Source organism: Coturnix japonica, chromosome 2 (assembly GCF_001577835.2).
Source record: "Coturnix japonica isolate 7356 chromosome 2, Coturnix japonica 2.1, whole genome shotgun sequence".
Lineage (NCBI taxonomy): Eukaryota > Metazoa > Chordata > Aves > Galliformes > Phasianidae > Coturnix > Coturnix japonica.
In genome coordinates this window covers 73,328,974-73,350,230 of record NC_029517.1, presented here as the reverse complement: position 1 = coordinate 73,350,230, position 21,257 = coordinate 73,328,974, and the positions used below count along the sequence as shown (strand labels likewise).

Sequence of the window (21,257 nt, the reverse complement as noted above, 5' to 3'; positions counted from 1 at the left end):
AGTGATGATCTTCAAGGTCTTTTCCAACCTGGGTAATTCTATGATTCTGTGAAATATTTTCTCAACTGATGCGTTATATAATGCAAGCAATCTTGTGTGCTGGAACTCGAAACACCAAGCTACCATCCACTGACAGGTTAAATGCCTTCCACTTGGAAGATACACCAGAGTCCACAGGACGTGCAAAAATACTACTCCTTTAGCATCCTTAAACAGAATGAGTTTTGTATACATGCTTGTGAAGATTCTACTAGTCACAAAGCTTAACCCTGGAATACTCAGTACCAGTTTTTGGATCTTATTTTCAGACTGCTCAGAAAATAAATGAATGAATAAATAAATAAATAAATGGGCACATTAGAGGAGGAAGAAGTAATGTTTTCTAACGTAGGAAGAAAGCATGTTCTTCTGACATTAACAGATAAGAAGAGTTCCTAATGGCACAGCAGGAGCGCATACAACGCAGCTGCACGTAACATTTCATTTTGAATACTAGTATGTGTTGGCATCCATGAAAATTGCTCAGCACTTTTCATACTTTCATTATAATTTGCATTGCTAATACACAAAATCTCTGCAGTACCATCCTAGGTTACACAGCTTTAGAGTGACTACAGATACCAAAAAGTGATTTCCCAAGTGATTTATAAAGCTGTTACTTAAATTTAGGGTTCAGTTCAATAAAGAATTATGCTGTGTTAAGGTTTCTATGGAATTTAGTCATAAAAAGTTCAGACTGTACTAAAAGCTAATTAATTCTGTGGTTTTGGTTCTCATTGAAGCCTCCTTTCTCCTGTGCACAAATAGCTAATGAAGAGTGTGCATGCCAAGAAGTTGAAAAGGGATATTCTGAGTTCAAAAGACTATTGCACAGCAGATCTACTGAAAAAGGGAATTTCATTAAACAGTTCAAAAGATAATAAAGCTGCCTGCAATCAATTATAACTTGCATCCATACCAATTTGAGGGTTTATGCAACTATTTATTACTCTGAGTAAAACAAATATTTTCCACATCAATACGTGCCACAATATAGTAAAAAAAAGACACCCCCCCCCCCCAAAAAAAAAAAAAGGCAAGATTTGCAGAACATACATGAATCTTTTGTTGTGTACCTTTCTGTGCAAATATTTAAGGTGTCAATAATGTTACAAGGATTTTTATGAGACTTCACAGTGTTCACCTGGATTGCACAAGATTCTTGAAAGAGCTCCTTAAAAGTAAGAAAAACGCTGTAAAATGTTTACTTGAAGAAAAAAACAAAACAACAACAAAAAACATACACCTGAGCCAAAGGCAGCAAAAGGCACCAAAACATCAGGTATTTTTCCAGCACCTACATTCCATTTATGTGACCAAAAAAATTCCTGCACTCACTGCAGCTCTTAACAGGAAATGTTTCTAACTTGTGCAAGCAGGAAGAGATCTTCCTCTGAACTGATACTGACCCATACATTTGCTTCATGTTGCCCACAGTAAATGTAGCCCAAAAATAATCTTGTTTGAATTGCAGCCTGACTCCCACAGCCATGGCCAAGATCTCTGAACAACGTGCAACTTGTCTGTTGAACGGAACCCTTGTTTTCATAGAAATAACGACGTTAATAATTAATTAAAAAATAAAAAAATAAAAAAAATAAAAAAAGACAAACTGCCACTCATCTTCTTTATCCTGTGGGGGGAAAATAAGGTTATTTTTTATTTAACACCAAGAAGGCCAGCTGCCAGGAACATGAACAAAACAGTAAGTGTCCAATACTAGTGCAAGCAAGCAATCGTGCTCCTGCTTACAGGCAATTTCTGAATAAGGTGTAGCTGTAAACCACAGGTAAGAAATCTTTGCTATTTTTAGACACTTTGTTTTAAAGATATTTATTGGAAACAACATAGCCAAACTGGTTTGTACAACTCAACAACCTTTTTTACTTTTCCATGGCTAAGAAAGTTTGTACTGATTAAGGACCCATACCAGCCAACATCTCTTTATTTTTAATTGTGGGGCAAAACAGAAAGAGCTGAAATCTTAATGAAAAACACCACACAGAAAAGTTGTCACAGGCTATTAAAACATATCTTCATTTTACAAAATGTGGTTCAAAAGGCAGATGTCCACTTTTTTTTTGATGAGTGGTCGTTTTCCTCTCTCTGAGGGTTCATAAGATAGAGATGGGGAAAAAAAATGGAAATATTAATAACTCACTTTTATGAATCCAACACTTATTATATATTACATGACCAAACATTGCTAAATCTAATTTTACTCTCCGTGTGTATGCATTTGAAATAAACCAGCTTACAACTCCAAAAGAAAAAGGAAAAAATTAAAAAAGCTCATCATTTATTTATTTTCTAGCCAGCAAATCTTTGCAGGCATTATATTCACAGTAGCAGTAAAACTATTGCAATTAATCTTCAACTCACAAAGCTCAATGTGACCATCCGCCAAGAAGCCTGTATAAGTCTGGACTAAGTATAACTTCACACTCCCTGAATTTCTTAGTTAGGTTTTAAATTTAAAGTTTTAACAATGAGAACTCATTTCATCAGATATCAATTAGGAATTCAAACAGGGGAGCTCAGCTAATACATTTCAGAGTACAATTCTAAACATCTGATTTAAAGTGATTGCCATCTTGACCCTGCAATCTCTGTACCCAAATCTTTCCACATCAGACTTTCAAGACATTTTTCGGAGCTGGTAGGAAACAAGGATGGCTGTAACTCACAGGGTGGGAGAGGAACAGGCTCTTTGACCTCATTGTCTCCCATCCACCAGCACAACCACTGGCAACAATAGTTGGAAAGGCCCATGAGTACTGCTATCATTCTCCATCAAATTCCCAACCCAAAAGGAAATTACAATGATGACATGGGGGGTTTCTTTATTATTGTTTGTTGTTTGTTTTTTTTAATTATGCTGACATCAAACATTTATAGCGACACATATAAGAATATATTATATATTTATATAAATATATAGGATATTTATATAAAATATATAAATAAATACATATACAAAGTATGGCATTACTCTCCAGAGAGCTGGTACATTTCACAGGCCTCCTTTCCTTATCCAGATTTCATTGTCACACAATTTATTTCATGAAGTTCAATAAACCATCAGCCAAAACAAAACAGAAGCAAAACTGCCAAAGACTTCTTTATATGAAAGCATCACCTATTAGAATAAAACCAAAACACCCATTCTCCAACCAAAAGGACATATAATGCCATGGCAGGTTTGGAAATTTAAACTGTGGTTCTCACTCTATGCTTTAATACAGGCAAATAATTTCTACCAAAGTCAAAGGAAGAAACCATTATGTGTAGTATAAACGGAGCACACAGGTCTCAACAGACAAGTACACAATCCCCTCATTTGCACTATTTTAAACGTAAGCTCCTCATAGCGAATGTGTGCTTTGATAGCATATATTCATACAACACAGAATAGACATAGCTTTTAAAAATAAGTCAGCAAAGAGAAAGGCTGGTACTGCAATGGCAATTTTTTGTCCATAAACATTTTATACTAACATGAGGATATTTGAAGGAAACAGACAAAACATAAGCCTTGTTGCACTAACTGAAGCTAAGGACGGATGAAAAACGAATGCTTTACCGAGAGCTTCAGTGCAACTGTTAATTTTTCCAGTGGCATAATTCAGTGATGGGTACATCAGAAATACCATTAAAATAATAGACAAATTTTATAAGATTTTCATGGCATTTGTACCTACTTCATATAATGAAACAATCCCTTCTGGAAATACTTCCTTCACTCCACAAGTTTCTTTCTAATATCTAGAATAGTTCCATGTGCATGCACATGGAACTATACACATATGGAAATCATCCCATATTTTTACCTTCTCTTTGCATATAGAAGTATACACTAGAATTACTGTGGAGTTTGGTATTCATATGTCACATTTAAATAAGTTTATTTTAAAACAATTATATTAAATACAGACTAACAGAATATTCATAGTATACTTTACAGAAAAAATAGTCACGTCTTCATTTTAGAAATATGTCTCTTAAAAAGTTCTTTGAGATTTCTATAAAAACATTTTACCCGTGAAGATAATTCAGACCTATGGAAAAACCCTAACCTTTAAATCCTCGTGTGTCACTTTTTGTTCCTTATTAATTTTACAGCCTATGAATTCTTTCAAATTAAAACCACAACCTCTCAGGATCAAATTGGCCACAAGCCATTTTTTAAAGTCAGTGCAGAATCCCTGAATCCATTCTGAAGTGCCTTGTGTTTTTCTTTCTCTCTTGGTATCAATAGTGCAGGTTTTCATGGGAATTCAGAGCTCCCTACACATTCTATAGAAAGCTCAATACGCTTCAGTGGCCAGGTACAGCTGCAGAACCCACAGAGGCCTGGATCCCCCCAGCCACCAAAGGAGACAGACAGGAAGCAGAGATCATAACACCTTGCAAAACACAGTACTTCCCTCCAAGGTCTCTGCTAGGTCCAGCTGTCACACACAGATGCCAGAAGAGCTGGCATTCAGCCCTCACTTGCTTTCCAAGTTATAGCAGTGGACGTCTCCTTTTCCCTTGCCATCATATCCAGGAAGCGGTTGTCCATATTTATCCACACACCAGCAATAACCTCTTTTTCGGCCTTTGGATGGACGACACTGAAACAGAATGTAGCACCTAATTAACACATTTTTTGTTTTATTCTGCTCTTGGAGTTATGACAAGCAGGAATCTTGTTTGATAGCTGTACTGCTATATTCTAGCCATATACAGAATCAAAAAATTCGCTAGAAGACATTTCTAGAATCAAATTGAAGATTTAACCTCTAGTAAGGTCTTATACCTCTAACAAAGTATAACAATATCTAATGTAATATTCCACCCATAAGCCATTTTGTATTTATAATAAAACTGTTCCAAGAATTACCAGAAAACAGCATAATGAACTACTCCTTATTATATTAAAGAACACAGTTGTTACCTGTTGAATTTCAGAACTACTTACAACCATGCAGGTTGATGACTCAGACCCATCTTTGGAAAAGAAAGTCAAGAGGCTTGTTCTGCACTAAAAGCATAAGTCTGGCAAAGACTACTCTTTCAGCAATAAACACCTTTGTTTTGCATCTGTTTTCTGAAGGAATATCAATACCATCATTTATGTTGTATTAATAGATACCCAATTCTTCTGAAACTGAGCTCTTATGTCAAGAACTGCCAAGGGCTTTGGAATTGTATTAGTCTACAACATACATTACTGTCAGAAATCAGTTGCGTAGTAGCATATCTTAACAAACTGACCAACATTAAATCGGCATCAAATAAACACAGATACTAAACTTCTTCAGAAATAGTAATGTGCTAAAAGAAGATTTAAAAAAAAAAAAAAAGTCTACCCTGTACTAACACACTTCCAAAGAAATCAAGAAAGGTAAAAGCTAGACTAAAGAAGATGACACTCAGTAAGTAACCCTGGACACAGCTCAGCCTAAAGGAAACTCTGCAAGGTCTTCATCTTTTCAAAAGACACGTGGCTACTAGGCACAGAGTCTCCAACTGTCAAGCTCTTTGCTAAGACATAACCTCCATCTATATCCAGTTGTTTAGATTTGATGGTAAAGGATTCACTGCAAATGCTAACAGAGAAAGATGTTTAGTCAGGACAGAAAAAATTCTGACTCCAGCAGAAGTGGTAACAAACGCACTTAGTTTTTCAAAGGCTGGGGTTTTCATCTGTTGTACCACTGTGTGAAAATAAATGGGCCAGACAGAATACTGTAAAAGCTATCATACAGTAAATGCTACACCTCAGATCAGAGCAATGCAAGCATTTCAGAAGTTCATGCTGGGTACCAGCTGTAGATTTACTACAAGCCATGTAAACTTCCTGCTGTAATTCTTCTACATTGTTCTCACACTGTCATACACATTCTGCTCTCCCATGTCAGTGATCAGCAAGGCTCATGTGTTTCCCACACATGGGTGCATAAGGAAACTTCAGGTAAATGTTGTGCATCACTCATTGCCCACAGCATCTGACACTTTTAAGCCTAGCTTAGCACCTCAGGTCAAAGAGTGGTTTGCCAAAAAGTATGAACACGGGCTACTCCTGGGGACTGCCTGCACCTGCACATAGACCCTTGAGCCAAGTAGTTTCTGGCAGCAAAGATAGTACTCACTACGAAGTTGTGAAAGACAGATGAGAACAGATCACACATTAGACCAAATCTCTGAATATTCCTCCCTGGCAGGAATCCAGGTTTTCACCTGGGCTTAGTTTAGAGTAAGTGAAATAACATCAATCGTCACTGCAACTGAAAGTTATTCTTAAATTTGTATCTTAAGCTTTATTTTTTAGTTTTTTGGGTTGCTCATTTTTGTGTGTGTGTGTTTGTTGGTTTTTTTTTTTAAGAGAGAGTGAAAAAGTTCAAGTCTATTGAGAGAACAGCTACATTAATTAATTATATGCTGAACTGCATGATTAGCTTTTACTGGAAACTAGTTACTTTCTTTGTTGGCTTCCTGCATCAAATCTTTAAATATGAAATCAAAGTACATTTTAGAATCATACATTGTCTCAAAAAACAGACCCATATTTGTCCATCTTCTCTAGGATTTCACTGAATGGCCGTTCAAAGGCCACTGATGCCAACATGATTCTTTTCTTTACCTTTGGTGTTAACTGGACTTGGCTATATCCTAAGTGATACCAATTAGTTTAGCACACTAAATCCTTTCTGCTTGGTATCAAGTAATTTGTAAACAACTGCCTTCGCATCATTTAAATTTTACAAATAAGGAAACTGAGGCAGCAATTCTGTAGTTGTTTTAACCAAGTGCTGTCACAGATGGCGCCTAAATTAGACTGCTAATTTCTTGCTGTTATCTGTTTCTCTGGCAATTAAACTAAACTTCCACTCATAACAGCAATCCTCCCCTTTTAGAAGTACTATGTTTGGTATATTAAACAACTCTCAACTGAATCACAGGCTTGTATCACCATCAAAACAAATGATAAGTTGAAGCTATCTCACACTGCTGGAGGTTTGGCTTACTTTTTACAGCTGCATACTCCACTTGTGGAATTAACAATAGCACCTTGAAAATGAAAACCACAGGTTTAGTTTCATAGTTGAAATAACACTGAGGGGAAAAAGAAAAAAAAAAAGAAAAAAAAAACCACAACCTTTTGCAGTCCTACGATTTTATACTACTTGCTCAACAATACTGTCAAAAGAAAAGCATTTCAGATTCAGATGTGATGTTTTTATCATGAAACAGCTAGCCTGCATTTGCTACTGAAATGGAGCACAATCTGCATAAAGTAAGTATACATACTGTATTCCATATACATTTCTCAGCCCTGACTTCTGTATGACTTCAGAAGTCCAAAAAAGCTGGAAAACTGCCCAAGCAGTGGAGTCAATAGTTACTTCTGATAGCAGCACCAGCTGCCAGCCTCATGCCACCTGCCCCTCTGCTCTCCACAAAGACATACCATAGAAGCAGTTGTGGGACACACCAGAACATATGGTATCCCTGTGGAATCCTGATCAGCCCAGAGGTCTCTGCAGAGCTACAACTGTGGTCTCCTGAAACAGCACAGACTGCCTTGACGTACACCTCAGGCTGTGCTGGCTCCTGCCAAGCCCAGCTCTGCTTTCAGTGGAACAACTCCAGCTCACATTTAGGTGAATATCTGTATCTGGTATACAAATATAGGACAATAATTCCAGTTTCATCAAAGCTTTCTTTTCATGCCTAAGGCAGAAACGCACCCATATTAACCTAATCCATGTAAACACAGTTACATTCCATACTTGAATAGTACAGGCTTACATGTGTGATTTATTAAGATAAAGAAGTCTAGATTTTAGTATGCTCGATTTTTTAAAAGTTTATATATAAACACAAGGTCTAAAATAATTTTTTGTTACATCATGACAAATGAAATAATATTCTTGAATTTGCTGCAAATTTCTTTCTATGGTTATTCCTGAAAAGTCCATCTCTACGTATCAACAAATGTCAAGAAAAGTAATTGCTTTCAACTGGACTGCAAGAGCAAGTGACCAGGAAAGAAAAATATACCAACATAAAAAATGCCTCCTGAATGAGATTTTACGATTGTAATTTAACGGATTCCTACCACCTCATCACCTATATATACACATGAATACCCTAAGCAGTAGTTTCAGTCACTTCTAGAATTAAAAATGTTTAACTAACACTCCTTTTCTGATGGATTTACTGCCTATTTCCTAACAAATTATTCTAAATTTTGTTGTCACAACAAAATATAATTGAATTACAGACTGAATGCTGCTGAAAGAAATTAACAAAATAGTCTAGTGTTCTCTTAATCAGTTTAGATATCTGCTTGTGGTTCCCGAAAACGTCAGGCCTAAGTTTTAAGGCTTCATAAAACAAATAAAGCTGTACTGTTTTGGAGAATGTGAATTCAGTGTGGCCAGAACTAATTTCTCCATCTGGTGTTTCTTTTCTTGGAGTTGATTAATCAAGGGTAATTGAAATACACTGTTATTTTTTTACATTTTGTTTATGTGAGAAGCAGCCAGCTCCTATAAGCAATACCTGTGAAGGCCCGTGCCAGCAGTTGATGGTAATTCATTTAGAGTAGCAACATTCAAACTGCATTACACATATTTCCTCACACTGTCTCAATTTGCAGACATTTCTTAACAAGATTCTGTGCTGCAAACTACCATGCAGCTAAGAGACTTGTACAGATCAGCACAGTGCATGACAAGGTTGGCCATTTATGAAAGTACCCCTTCAAGATTTATGTGTGCTGACCGGATTGCTGTTGCAATCACCTTTTCTAAACCGATTTGAGAGGCCCCAGGTAGCACGGAGACTACACGCAGCACAGAAGTTTATTTGCTCTGTACCAACACCTCACTCTAGGTAAATGAACTTCTAGGAGTAAAGACTAGAAAAGTGAATCTATATTTTCATCCCCCTGCCCCCACTTCCAATTCAATTCATTTTCTGCCTCCATGGCAGAGCCATGACTAAACAGTAAGACACTTGACTGTATTTCCCATAGATCTGATCTAATATATGCACACACTAAAGAAAATATGGAAGTCACCACCTTTTTGTGATAGAACTAAAACTTTAAGGTCAAAAGACAGATAAGAGGAACAACTATCTACTGAACAAGTAAATACCAACCTGTGGTCTTCTGTAATACCTATAGAAGAATAACGACTACGATACACTTACATATCATCAATGCAGTTAAGTAACATGCTGTTCTGAACTAGCTAAGCATATGCATTTATGGCATAGCAGCAAAACACAGTTCTATCCTTGCTCCACAGAGGAGCTCATGTAGCAGTCCGTGGAATTTCCTGAACAAATGCAGACTGGGATTTGAGCACTGCTATCTGCTAATTTACAGGCAATGAGACATGAACTGACAGTGAGTTCTCAAAACTTCAGAAGCAAATTCTCCCTGCATGGGATTTATCACCAACAGCTCTGGAAAAAGCTTGGGAGTGTAGATAAGCTCAGCAGCACACAGCAAAGGTTATACAACACAGCCCATTGCTAGACCAATGGCAGAAGGTAAACTCATCCCTATTTCAAAAAGCCCATCTGACACTACAAGCTAATTGTAGAGCTTCATGAAATATCTGAAAGTGTAACATTGTTTTTAAGAAAGCTGGAAGACAAACAATGAGGAGATACTACTCCAAAAATGAGACGGTCTGCTCTGAAGTTGGCCTATCACTTCCCACTCACCAACCGCATCAGACATTAACACACTTAACTACTCTTGGTTAACACAGCTAAAGAGGCTGACTCATGTAAACCCAAATGGGAGACAAGATAGTTCACAAAATCTGTAGCAACAACAGAGATTTGCCTTCAGAAAAAACCTGTGCCTACTGAGCTCAGGAAATTCTGGAGTTATATCAGGACATACATTCAAAGACAGGTCACTAACTAAACAGCAGAATTAGAACAGATGTGCACAAAAAGCAAGCAGCCTGTTGTGTCTTGCACTTCTTCAAGCTCTTAAATGAACTTCAAGGGCAGCTCTGAATGGAGAATGCTGCTGCAGTACAACTAAAGCACAAATACCTGTAGCTTATGTCTGCATTTGTGAAGAAGGGTCACAACCTCGAAGTCAAATGCAAACGGAAAACCAAGGAGGACCATCTTTGCTGCACATCAACTATTAGAGGTATCACTTTCATGATAACATGACCTGGATTTTGGAAGTGATCTGTGTAGCACATAAAGGACAGACACATGTCCTTCTCAAATTGCTTTTTGTAATATAATCCAGTGCAGTTCTTCTAGGAACTTTCAAGCAGCTATTTACAATTCAAAGCACTGATCTATTGCAGTCATATGGTGACTGCAACATTTAGCTCTGTGGGTTATTACAGAGGCACTGCTTTTTTTAAACTGAAGGGTATTAATAACTAGGACAATGGCCAAGCCATGTGTGATTAGGCACAAAGTTTCTCAAATTAATCTGCTGCTATGAACAACAGAAAATAAAAACATTATCCCCACTTAACAAGGTTCAACAGTATCACATCAGGACCTGAAACCTGAATTAAAACGGTTCCTCTGTAAAATGATAAATAATGAGCATTCCTGGCAAAGGCCTTCAGCAGAAGGATGAGAACAATGCAGAAAAAAGTGAAATGTATTCACTGAAACAATTGAGACACTGCACTTACTTGCTTTTTCTTGTAGAATCCCTTCTTGTCACAATTTGGAATATGGAAACCCCTAGGACTCAAGACATTCAGGATCTTCAGGTGGTTTAAAGTGTCTTCCATTTCTCTACGACAGGGACCCTGTTAATGAGCACATTTTAGAAAGTACAGGTTAAACTTCTTTCCCAAATGCTGTCTTTCACACAAGACTTAGTAAAACCTCAAAGGTTAAACAAAGGTTAAACCAAACAAATCCATTAAAACAATGGAAATGCCAAAAAGCAAACCATTCACAGATAAAGTTCTGACATTATGCTTTATTCAGGATAAAGCATAATCTCTAACTTCTAATATACTTCTGATTTCTAAACACTGAAGGCCACCTAACACGCTCACGCAAAGTGGCATTTCCAGCTGAAATCACAATCACATATGTGTAAAAGAAGACAGCCTGTATGTCAATCAGCCATATGTAACACAACTTAAGGAAGGAACAACCTGATCTTCATCAAGCAGGAAAAGAAGAACACAGGCAATTGGAAATACAACAGTTGGCAAACCTTCCCCAGTGCCATCTGATTTCTGTAATTCTTCTGGATTTAAAGGACTGAATAAAACATACTAAATTGAAAATGAGTAGTTTGGCATACTGTACAGGTGTTTATAAATATACTGCAACTGTGGATAAAAACTCCAAATTTCAGCTGAACCAAATGGATGCGATCACGCAAATAAATGCAGTCATACAAACAAATGGTTGCACATGACATTTTCATCATGTAAGTATGTAACTTTTTGCACTAGTTAATCTGCAAAACAGACAATAACATAGTGTGGATTATCTCTATGACAATGAGGTAAAAAGTTCCAGAATTATTTCTTAAAACCTGTCTCAAACCTCAACTAATTATTTCTCACTGAAGCCCAAAAGAGTCAGAGTGTAAAATGTCACCAGGCCCAATTTTCAGTCAGCAAAGTAGGAAATGAGAAGTTAAAATTTTACCAGAATTCAGGAAAGCAGTCAGTGTTAGCAGCAGGGTCAGAATTCAGGAATCACATCCTGCATACTCTGTTTACCACACTCCTCTCTGAGCACATTACTGACTCAGTCTACCAAACTGATTCTTCAGTGGAGACCAAAAATTCTTAACACAAGTTACACATGTTTAAAATGTTTAAGTTGCTGTACCAACACAAAGACCCACTGGATAAATTATCAACTAGTAGAACAATGACATTTATACTTTCAATTAGTAATGTCACAAGTTCACCCATATAAAGTGTCTTTCATGCGTCTGAAAACGTACAGATGCCACTGTCCTGCTGAAGTTTAAAACTGGTTTTCTGGTAAGCAAGAACCTTCCTTGCTGGTTTTTTTTTCAGTATCAATCGTCACAAGTTCTGAACAAGTGATTTAAATTGCTGCTTTTATTGGCAGCAAGCAAAAAAACTCACAGTGACTGCAGATCACACACTGAAGGATTTGGGATTGAGTTCTGCCTACACAATTAACAACAGCATGTTTTAATCCTTATTTTGAAACAGGTCTCATAAGTCAAAGAAGTGAAGATCAAAACCTAGCACACAGACGTAGATAGGTTGTCATTTACTTGCTTAAGCGCCTGCCTCAAATGGACCTAGTTCTAGTTCCTACCAGAGATGGGTATGTAAACAGTGTTGTTAAGCCACACAGAGACCATACACCATGTAAGTAAAACATTCATTCCATATAAAAGGAGGACGCTATTTCCTTAAAGATAAAAAAACAAAACAAAACAAAAAAAACTCACTCTTAATAGAAGAGGCTCATTATTTCAAATTTTTGGGAAGAGGATGTGCTAACACCTGGATACTTAAAGCATTTTCACTGGCTGGTCATAAGCAACTAATCGAACAACACAGTTTAACCAGCCCTCCTGTGTTATCTTGGGAGGGCACAGTCTTAGGACAAAACATTCCTAAAGTTTCAAAACTTCTTGCAGGCGTGAAGCTACGTCTGGTTTCAACACAACTGTTTTGATAAGGTGCCAAAGTGTATCAGCCCATATTTTTAAGTTGCATGGCACAGGTTTGACAATACCAAGCTAGCAGCCAAAAAGTTTTTGAACTGGAATTAATATCCCCTCAGATTCACCACACTCCGGCTGCCCTGCAAATTCTTTCTAATGGGTATATTCCTTACCTCTGTGCCACTGCATGCACACATTGGTGCTCAATGATAAACTGCAAGAAGTGGACATGCCATGCAATGAATGTCTATTCACTCAAAACCCTAATCTAGGCATCACAACTTGCCACTCATGGGCTGCATGCAGCTGAGCACTATGCAACCCTTGCTCCGTGGTAGCAGCTCTGCCCCACCCAGCCCCAGGAAACAAGGAGGGTACACTGCTGACAAATAATATGGCGCTACACTTGATTTGAATGGAAATGATTCCAGTTTTCGAAGCTTACAATTTGAAAAGACATCGTGTGCAGAAACACGCTGCCAAATTTGACACATATCAAGGAATCACAGAATGGTTTAGGTTGGGAGGAACCACTGAAGGATCATCTAGTTGTCCCAATTCTCCTGCTACAGGCAATGATATCTCCCACTAGGCCAGGCTGCTCAAAGGCCCACGCGGCCTAGCCTAGAACATCTCCAGGGAGGGGTGCCCTGCAGAGTTTTCTCTTCTCCTGGCTGGAAAGTCCCAATACTTTCACATTCCCCCTATGGGGGTCCTCCAGCCATCTGATTATTGAATGCTTCATAAAGACAAAAAAAAAGCAGAACTGAGAAAAGTGTCACTTCAACAAAATATTTTTTATAAGTTATAATTCAAATAGATTCTGTTATAAAAACTAGTTACATGACAGCAAATCTGCCCGCAAATTAAATAAAATCAAAACCATTTTCTGATGGTGAGTTTGTTAAGCAATATAGAGAAAGCACACATACATAAAACAGATTTTTATAATATCAGTTCTTATCAGACTACAGCCAGGTGAACTGAAGAAATGGGAACTATCTACCGAAAGAAATTTGGAGAGTAAAGCTGCTAATTTCAAATTTTATGCTTTGGCAATAGATGAAAGTACTGATGCTACAGATACAGCTCAACTTGCCATTTTCATTAGAGGTATTGATAACAAATATAATATCACTGAGCAAAAGGCTTCTTTGGTGCCACTCAAAGACACAACAAAGTCTCTTGGTTTGTATGAAGCAGTAAAAAGAAATACATTAAAGCTATTTTCTTTGACCTTTGTCAACATATCTGGTATAGCTACTGATGGTGCTCTAGTGATGGCTAGTTTTTAAAAAAAAAAAAAAAAAAAAAAGAGGGCCTTACAAAACTAATAGAAGGTGATGCAATTACTGCACTTGATGAACCATCACTACATCAGACATCAAGAAAATTTACATGTTAAAGATGTAAAATGGATAGTGTCATGCAAATTGTCATAAAAACCATCAACTTCATAAAGTCCAAGGGACTGAATCACTGACATTTCATTCAGCATCCTTTTAAGGAACTCCTAGATTATGGGGGCCACCATTTACTTTTCGGAAGGAAGCTGGAGTAAGATGCTAAACAGAATCTGCAAAGTGAAATCAAGTCCTTAAAAGGAATCAAAAAAGAATATTTTTGCCAGAATGTGAAGACTAAAAATGACTCTCAGGTTTAGCATTTTTGGTAGATTTGGCTGCTCATTTAAATGAGTTAAATACACATCTTCAAGGTGAAAGATCACCTTATCTATGCTATGTTTCAGACAACAACAGTGTTTGAAATGAAACTTAAATTATGGGAGGCTCAAGCTATGGCAAATAATTTTGGTACAGTGGCTAAACACAATCTGTGAATAGCAAATAATATGCAGCCATTCTTTCAGTTTTGATTAAGGAATTTGAGAATAGGTTTCAGGACTTTTGAAAAGTCATTTTTTGTATTTTGTATTTCTGACTGTAAAGTCAACATAAATACATTCTATGGGCAAATTTGCAAATAATGTATAGAGTTGCAATCAGACATTCAACTCAAGAAAAATTTGGTCATGTCTCTTTACCAGACTTTCATAAGCCCTCTCTTATCAGAGAAAAATACCCCTCACTTCACAATCATGCTTTATTTATGTCATCACTTATTGGCAGTACAGACATTTGTGAAAAATTATTGTAAAAAATGAAGCACAGGAAGAGTAATGTTGCACCAAAAACCTCTGATGAACACCTTGAGAACTCACTAGGAATGGCAACCACTACCATCAAACCAGCCTGATGCATTAGTTTCATAAAAACAAGGTCAAACATTCCAATAGTTCTATGTCTTCGTTGCTCCACTTTGTTGTGTTTTTTTTTTTCAATGTTTTCTTTTTTCTTTATTAAAACATAGATTTTATAACATACATAATATTTATTATAAATTTTACATGCAACCCAAAGCAATTCCTCTTTGCTCAGTGCATCCGAAGCAAGACAGAAGGTTGGACAACCATGCCCTAAGTCCTTCAAACTAAGCCAATGCTCCACAGAGTGCAAACAAAAACGAGACGGATTATGTAGTGTATTTCTTTTTTCCTCACTATTACAATCCCCAATAACGCTTTTCGCAACCATATTTATTAAACAATGACACTATTAAACCTGTCTTGAGCCCACTGACAGAAACAGGTGGAAACAAGTATTTTCACTAAGAATTTATTTTCTGAAAAACATATTCATATCAATGTAAACACCAGTGCATTAGGCCTCTTTGTCTTCTGAACACAATCTGTTTGGTCAGCTGCTTGTCTGCATTTGCAGACTGAACAGCTGTATTGGCAAAACAGAATGCTTTAGATTAGTGTAACAAATATAACCATTTTGGTTCTTTTCTTCTTTATTTTGTTGAAATACAACATGCAAACGCAGCCACACATACAGAAGAAGGAAAATGTCTTTCCACTTACAGAATCTACTTACGTATTCAGTTTCTTGCTTGGATTCCGAAGAGAAATTCAGCGTATCTGTACTCTGTGAATCATATTCCACTTTATAACGCTGTGTATTTTTGGCTTGCTCTTTCCTGATGATATCTATTCTGATGTGCTGTGGAGGCAAATTTGAATCTGGCACTCTGTGCAAGTTTGGGATGGCCTGATTTTCTAAGCTACTGGTACTCCTGTCTTCTTCTGAATCACTGGAATTTCCTTTGAAAAGAACAAATTCAGTGAAGAAACAAAGTTAAAAGACTATCACCTGAGTCTGGAAAGGCAACAGACTACTGAATTCATCTACAACTTTAGTTTTTCTTTATAAAAACATATATGACACCAAACAATTCAGTATTCTGCAAGCATTAGCATCCCCCCTGTTAAGTGCAAAGAACTGTGATGAATTTTCTAACTAAAGACTCTCTTCCCTCCTGGCACTATGTCATTTCAACACCTGTGCTGGATGCCTCTAAAAAACATGCTGCCTTCTTTAATCACTTGAAAACTACTTATATTCATTTCACTTCCAACTATTTGCAAACCACTACTGCCCAGGTTTCTCAGTCCTCATTCTTTGCTGGTTTCCTTTCCTGGCAGAAGAAGGAAGGTCTGCCACATGCAGAGTGCTGCCAGCACTTGGCCCCAAGTCAGAGCTGTTAGCAGCCCAACCAACATGGGACACACAGAGTGCTCAAATCATGTACTTCTGACCCAGAGCAGATTTAAACAGCTTTAAATATACCTAACCTGGGAAACTTACCGGATAGAGAGCAACTAATGATCTCCCCTGGTAGAATAACAAAAGAAAATACTTACTGTAAAGTTTCTACACCATGCTGAGTCTGATGGTACTAGTTAACTATTTTAACACCGCTTTTCTCTTTGCTTTACTCCACATACAGAACAGGAGAAAAAGTGTTTCTGATCTTAACAATAGAGGAATTAAAACATTTCTAGATTTACTAAACACACTTTTAGGGGTAAAAGGAAAAAATAAAAAAGCCATTCATTCTGTAGTGGTATCACAGAACAAATGTCTACTTCAAATACAAGCTTCAAAAGCAGTTTTTCTTTAAACTAATATCCACAGAGCTAGAGGAGAAATGCATTTTTCCAGAATACTGCATAAGCCCAGTGTTCCTTAACCTCCTGAGGCATTTGCCTACATTGCATTTCTCTCTTCTAAGGCTCCTGCAATGAAACTGTAAAAGGCCCTATTTCCTCTACAGAATGGATACTAGTCAGTATGCTAAGAAAGAAATCATATTGGGGTTGCACAATAATAACTGATGCAGAAGAAACATCCTGAAAACCTATATTAAAATATACTTGATGGCTCATTGGAAAACCAGAAAAGCCAAGAAATCCAGTGCTAAAACTGAAAGTCTGTGTTCATTTAGCTCATTTGAGTCTTGGTATTTCAACACAGACAATATCATTCCACTGGCAATACACAAGAACCGGGGAGAAAAATGAGCAGGAGGGATCAGAGTCAATATCTTGATACTGGGGGTTTCAGTGCAGCCACTGAGGACAAAAGACGTAACTGACTGGGAAAATCCAGCTCCCAGTGCAAATGCACAGGAAGTTCAAGTCTTAAATTTAAGATTTCCTAGCTTGTGATGGTTAAAATCAAACTCTCAGCACTATTTGAACTCATTTCTGGCACTGCAGTGTCTCTTTTTTTAAATGATTTTTTTCCCCCCACAATCTCAGTTAAGTCTGCAATAAGTGGCACAACAAAAAACATCACAAGTTCAGATCTTCTACATATAAATATTACACCCTAGTAGGTTTTCTCCATTCAGATATTAGTTCACCAACTATACAAAAAAAATTATACTTACTGCACATTAAACAGCCCCCAGGATATTCACACAGTTTTGATAGACCATCACGTATTGATAGCGCTTATTAAGTTCAGAATTGTATAATAATTCCACTTCTAAAGTAGTAGCGTGTATTCAATTAACCCTATGCTACAAGATTTCATTATATAGTACCTTTACACTTTGTTGTAGTGTAGGCAAAACTGTTGCACAAGTTGCTTTCTCTCTTTCAAAAACAGACTAGAAGGCTGGAATATGAACATTACTAATTATGGCTTTAGTATCCCAAAATACGGGCTGTGAAAGTAGTAGCCTACTTTAGGTGGTATTAAGAAGTTCCTGCAATACACACCACCCACTGATTTCTAGCAATCACTAATAATGATCAAAGTGTAGCACTTAATGCAGGGACCTAGCCATGTGTAACAGAGAAGATGCGATCCTGCCCCAGGATAGAGGGTACCCCCTAGGAATCTTAATTCCTGAGAATTGGACTTGCAATGAAATTGGAGCAGCACCCAAAAAGAGGTGGACACTGAGTGTGTAATATTATCACGCAGGTTCAGCATATTACTTCCTTCTTGCAATCTAGAGTTTTCAATCATCATGCCTGGAATGTGAACTGCATGGGACCTACTTTGCACTTCTTAGGCAATCAAACACCTTTTTATTTCAAAATAGGAGTTCGCTGTGTGCCAAGAATACAAAACAGGAATTCAATACTCTAACTACTTCATATAAAAGGTGGAAGTATTTTCATCAGGCCTCTATCCCCTATTTCCTCTAGGGGTTGTTGCGCTGCCCCCCCCCCATCAAACAGCACCAAGTTCCACGTACTGAGGAGTCCCCACCGTTTTCAAATCATTTGAAGAACAAACAGTCAAAGCCCAGTTCATGTGATGAAGGAAGCTGCTCCATGCTCCAATGAGATTTAGAACTTCAGTAAGTACCTCTGAACTCTCAAGTATCACAGCTTGGGAGCAGCACATAAGTAATCATAATAACGCATGTCTTACTAGCATAGCAGCCAGTTTTTAACTGAAAAACTAGCGCCACTTCCTCAGCTAAGGAAAGGCCAGTCAAAGAGTTCCTGTAACCTAGCAGAAAAACCCCTAGTTTTTAAAAAGTGCAAAGGGTGGAAAGACTTCTGACACGCTTTTTCTATTAAATAAATATTAACATACTTGCTGTTGGTTAGCAAACAGTTTAATGAAATGCTTGCAGAGAGGGACTGTGCTTTCTGGATCTGAAACCCAGGTCTTCCTGTCTCTTAAGTTTCTAAATACGCGTGTTAACAGAACTTTTTCCAACCGTCTCTTCCTCTTCAAACCAAACAGAACCTGCTCTGTGAATACCTCGTTTGCAAGACATGCAAGAGGCACGAGAAAGCAGGGGAAAGCTTCTTTTCACTAAAGATTTATTTGCAATTCAGAGAAAAGCAGCGTCCTCTCACTGCTATGCCAATGCTTTGTTCTGAATAACTACCTCCAATGATCAGGGAAATACTTAACTACCTTTTTATTCTCTTTTTTTCCCCCATTTTTGATTCCCGGGGGCTTAACGTCCCGCGAGTTCACCACGCTGCAGGAGTCAGCCCACATTCTGTAGTTTTTTCGCACCCTCTTTCCAGGAACATTGGTGACAAATCACAGGGATTTCACCTACTTTGTAAGAAGGTTCTTCAACCTGACAGCCTCACACAGCCAAGCGAGCAGCGCACAACTCCTTCACTTCTCCTTCTACTTCTTTTAAAGAGAGCACCTACTCTTGTTTCGTGAAAAGCTACTTAAAAGCGAAGAAAACAAGTAACTCTTCCTTCTCCTTCAGAGGAAAAAAAAACCTCAAGCCGTTCGTGCTACACCGGCCCTGGCTGCCGAGAACTGCTGAAGCAGCAGACGGCGCTGGCCTCACCTTCCCCCGCCGCCCGACCCTTCTAGTTAGTGTACGTGACTGACTTTTCAACTTAAAAAAAGACTGACAGTGAAGCAATCAAGATGCCGGCATACACTCACGCAGACTTCCCGTTTTTCTTTGCGCACACCCCGAGCCGCAGCCCCTTACCTGCGGCGTGCGGCCCCGGCAGCAGGAAGGCCCGCAGCTTGTCTCCCGCCGTGGCGTTGGTGCAGAGCCCGCGGCCCTCCAGCAGAGCCTGCAGCGGCCGCGCCTCCTCTTGCCGCGGCTGGCAGTTGAGGCCGGCGCCGCAGCGCTCGGTGTAGATGCCGCAGGGCTGCCCCACGCGCAGAGCGCAGGTGAGGCAGCAGCCGCATCCCGGCTCCCGCACCCGCTCGGCACAGTCGGGCTGCAGCGGCTTGCACTGCTGCAGCGCCCGCGCGTCGCAGGGCTCGCAGCGGACCACCGGCGCCGGCAGCGCCCGCCGGCCCACCAGCGCCAGCGCCGCCGCCGCCACTGCCCACAGCACGCCGGGCCGCGACACCATGGCAACCGTCGGAGGGGACCGCCGGAAGGCGTCTCCGTGCAGCTCCGACGGAGGGGGAGAGCGGAGGCGAGAGCCTCTCAACCCAGACCGGGGCTCGAGGAGCTTCGGGCCGCCCCTCCTCGCGCGGAGCGGCGGGCCGACCGAAGGCGGGCCCTGCCGCCTTGGAGAACGGAGGGGCGCGGTGGCGCGCTCACAGCCCGCGCCGCCTCGGAAGAGCCGCAGGGGGCAAGGCCCCGGCCTCCCGTAGCCCAGGCGGCACGGGGAGGAGGCGAAGGTGGAAGGCTGTGCTCCAGGCGCGCGCGCACCGACCCGTTCTCTCTTTAGCCGCCGGCCTTTAGTAATAGAGTAACTTGTTGGGAACAAAGGAAACTTTTCCTGCCCACCCCCCTGCAGAACGCCTCAACCACTTGGCTTGACGCTAGTTTTTCTCCCCCCAAAATTCACGTAGGAAAAAACAAACAAACAAAAAAAAACTTGTAAAACTAAAAAGAAAAAAAAATCGCCAAAAACAACCTTTAAAAAGCAAGCCCAGACGATCTGAAGAGAATTCGGTCCAAAAACGCTTGAGAAAATAAAAGGCAGAAAAACAGGCGTGAAAGGAGAAAAATAGATGAGGAGGGAAAAAAGAAAAATTAAAGATCCCTTTTTATTCCTTAGGCAGTCCCCCCTCCCCAGCTCTGCACCCATCTACCCTCGCATGCCGCCCGGAGCTGCCTATATAGCGCAGCTGCCCCTGGCCCGCCCCGCGCCATGAATTACCAGCGGCACCACGCGGCAGGGAGCGTTGCTGCTCGCTAAATTCAGGTTTCGAACATGGAGCTGGGGGCGGGGAAGGTGGTTTAGGCGGTGCGTGGGCTTTACGGGTTCTTCGAGATCAGCTTAAGGGTACGGCCCTGGGAAGAAGGGCGCTGTGTCTGTCTTTTGTTTCAAGAACAAGTATCCTGTGTGCTCATGTGTCCACTTGGCACCGGTAGAGGATGCGTGAGCAAAGCTCATGGAGAGAGCCCTTTTTTTTGGATTCCTGTGTACACAATCCTGTATGCTTTGGGGCCGGGAGCCCCAGAAAGCAGAACGACCTATCTTTTCTCTCGCGCATACATACATAGAGATTCTGGATGAACTGGAACTGGCTTACAGTTCACATGACACTGCATTTCCTAAGAAAATACCCAATTCCTAAGAAAATACCCAAACCCGCGGACAAATGTACGCACGTGGATATTACTCTCAGATATCCTAAATATGCTCTCTGGCTCAGGCACAGGACTGGATATATCTTGTGCTCCAGTCCCGTGGATGCTCCTCCCCTATCTTTCTAAAGCGTTCTGAACT

General features: G+C 39.5%; 1 protein-coding gene across 1 annotated transcript; it reads right to left on the bottom strand.

Annotated features, from left to right (window-relative positions):
• Positions 1-1,856: 1,856 nt before the first annotated feature.
• IGFBP3 (insulin like growth factor binding protein 3) lies at positions 1,857-20,621 on the bottom strand. Its single transcript, XM_015854870.2, has 4 exons — positions 19,550-20,621; positions 15,649-15,875; positions 10,722-10,841; positions 1,857-4,655 (listed from the first exon to the last, which is right to left on the bottom strand). Exons 1-4 carry the CDS (start codon positions 19,923-19,925, stop codon positions 4,530-4,532), a joined length of 849 nt encoding a protein of 282 aa, XP_015710356.1. The 5' UTR covers positions 19,926-20,621; the 3' UTR covers positions 1,857-4,529.
• Positions 20,622-21,257: the final 636 nt, after the last annotated feature.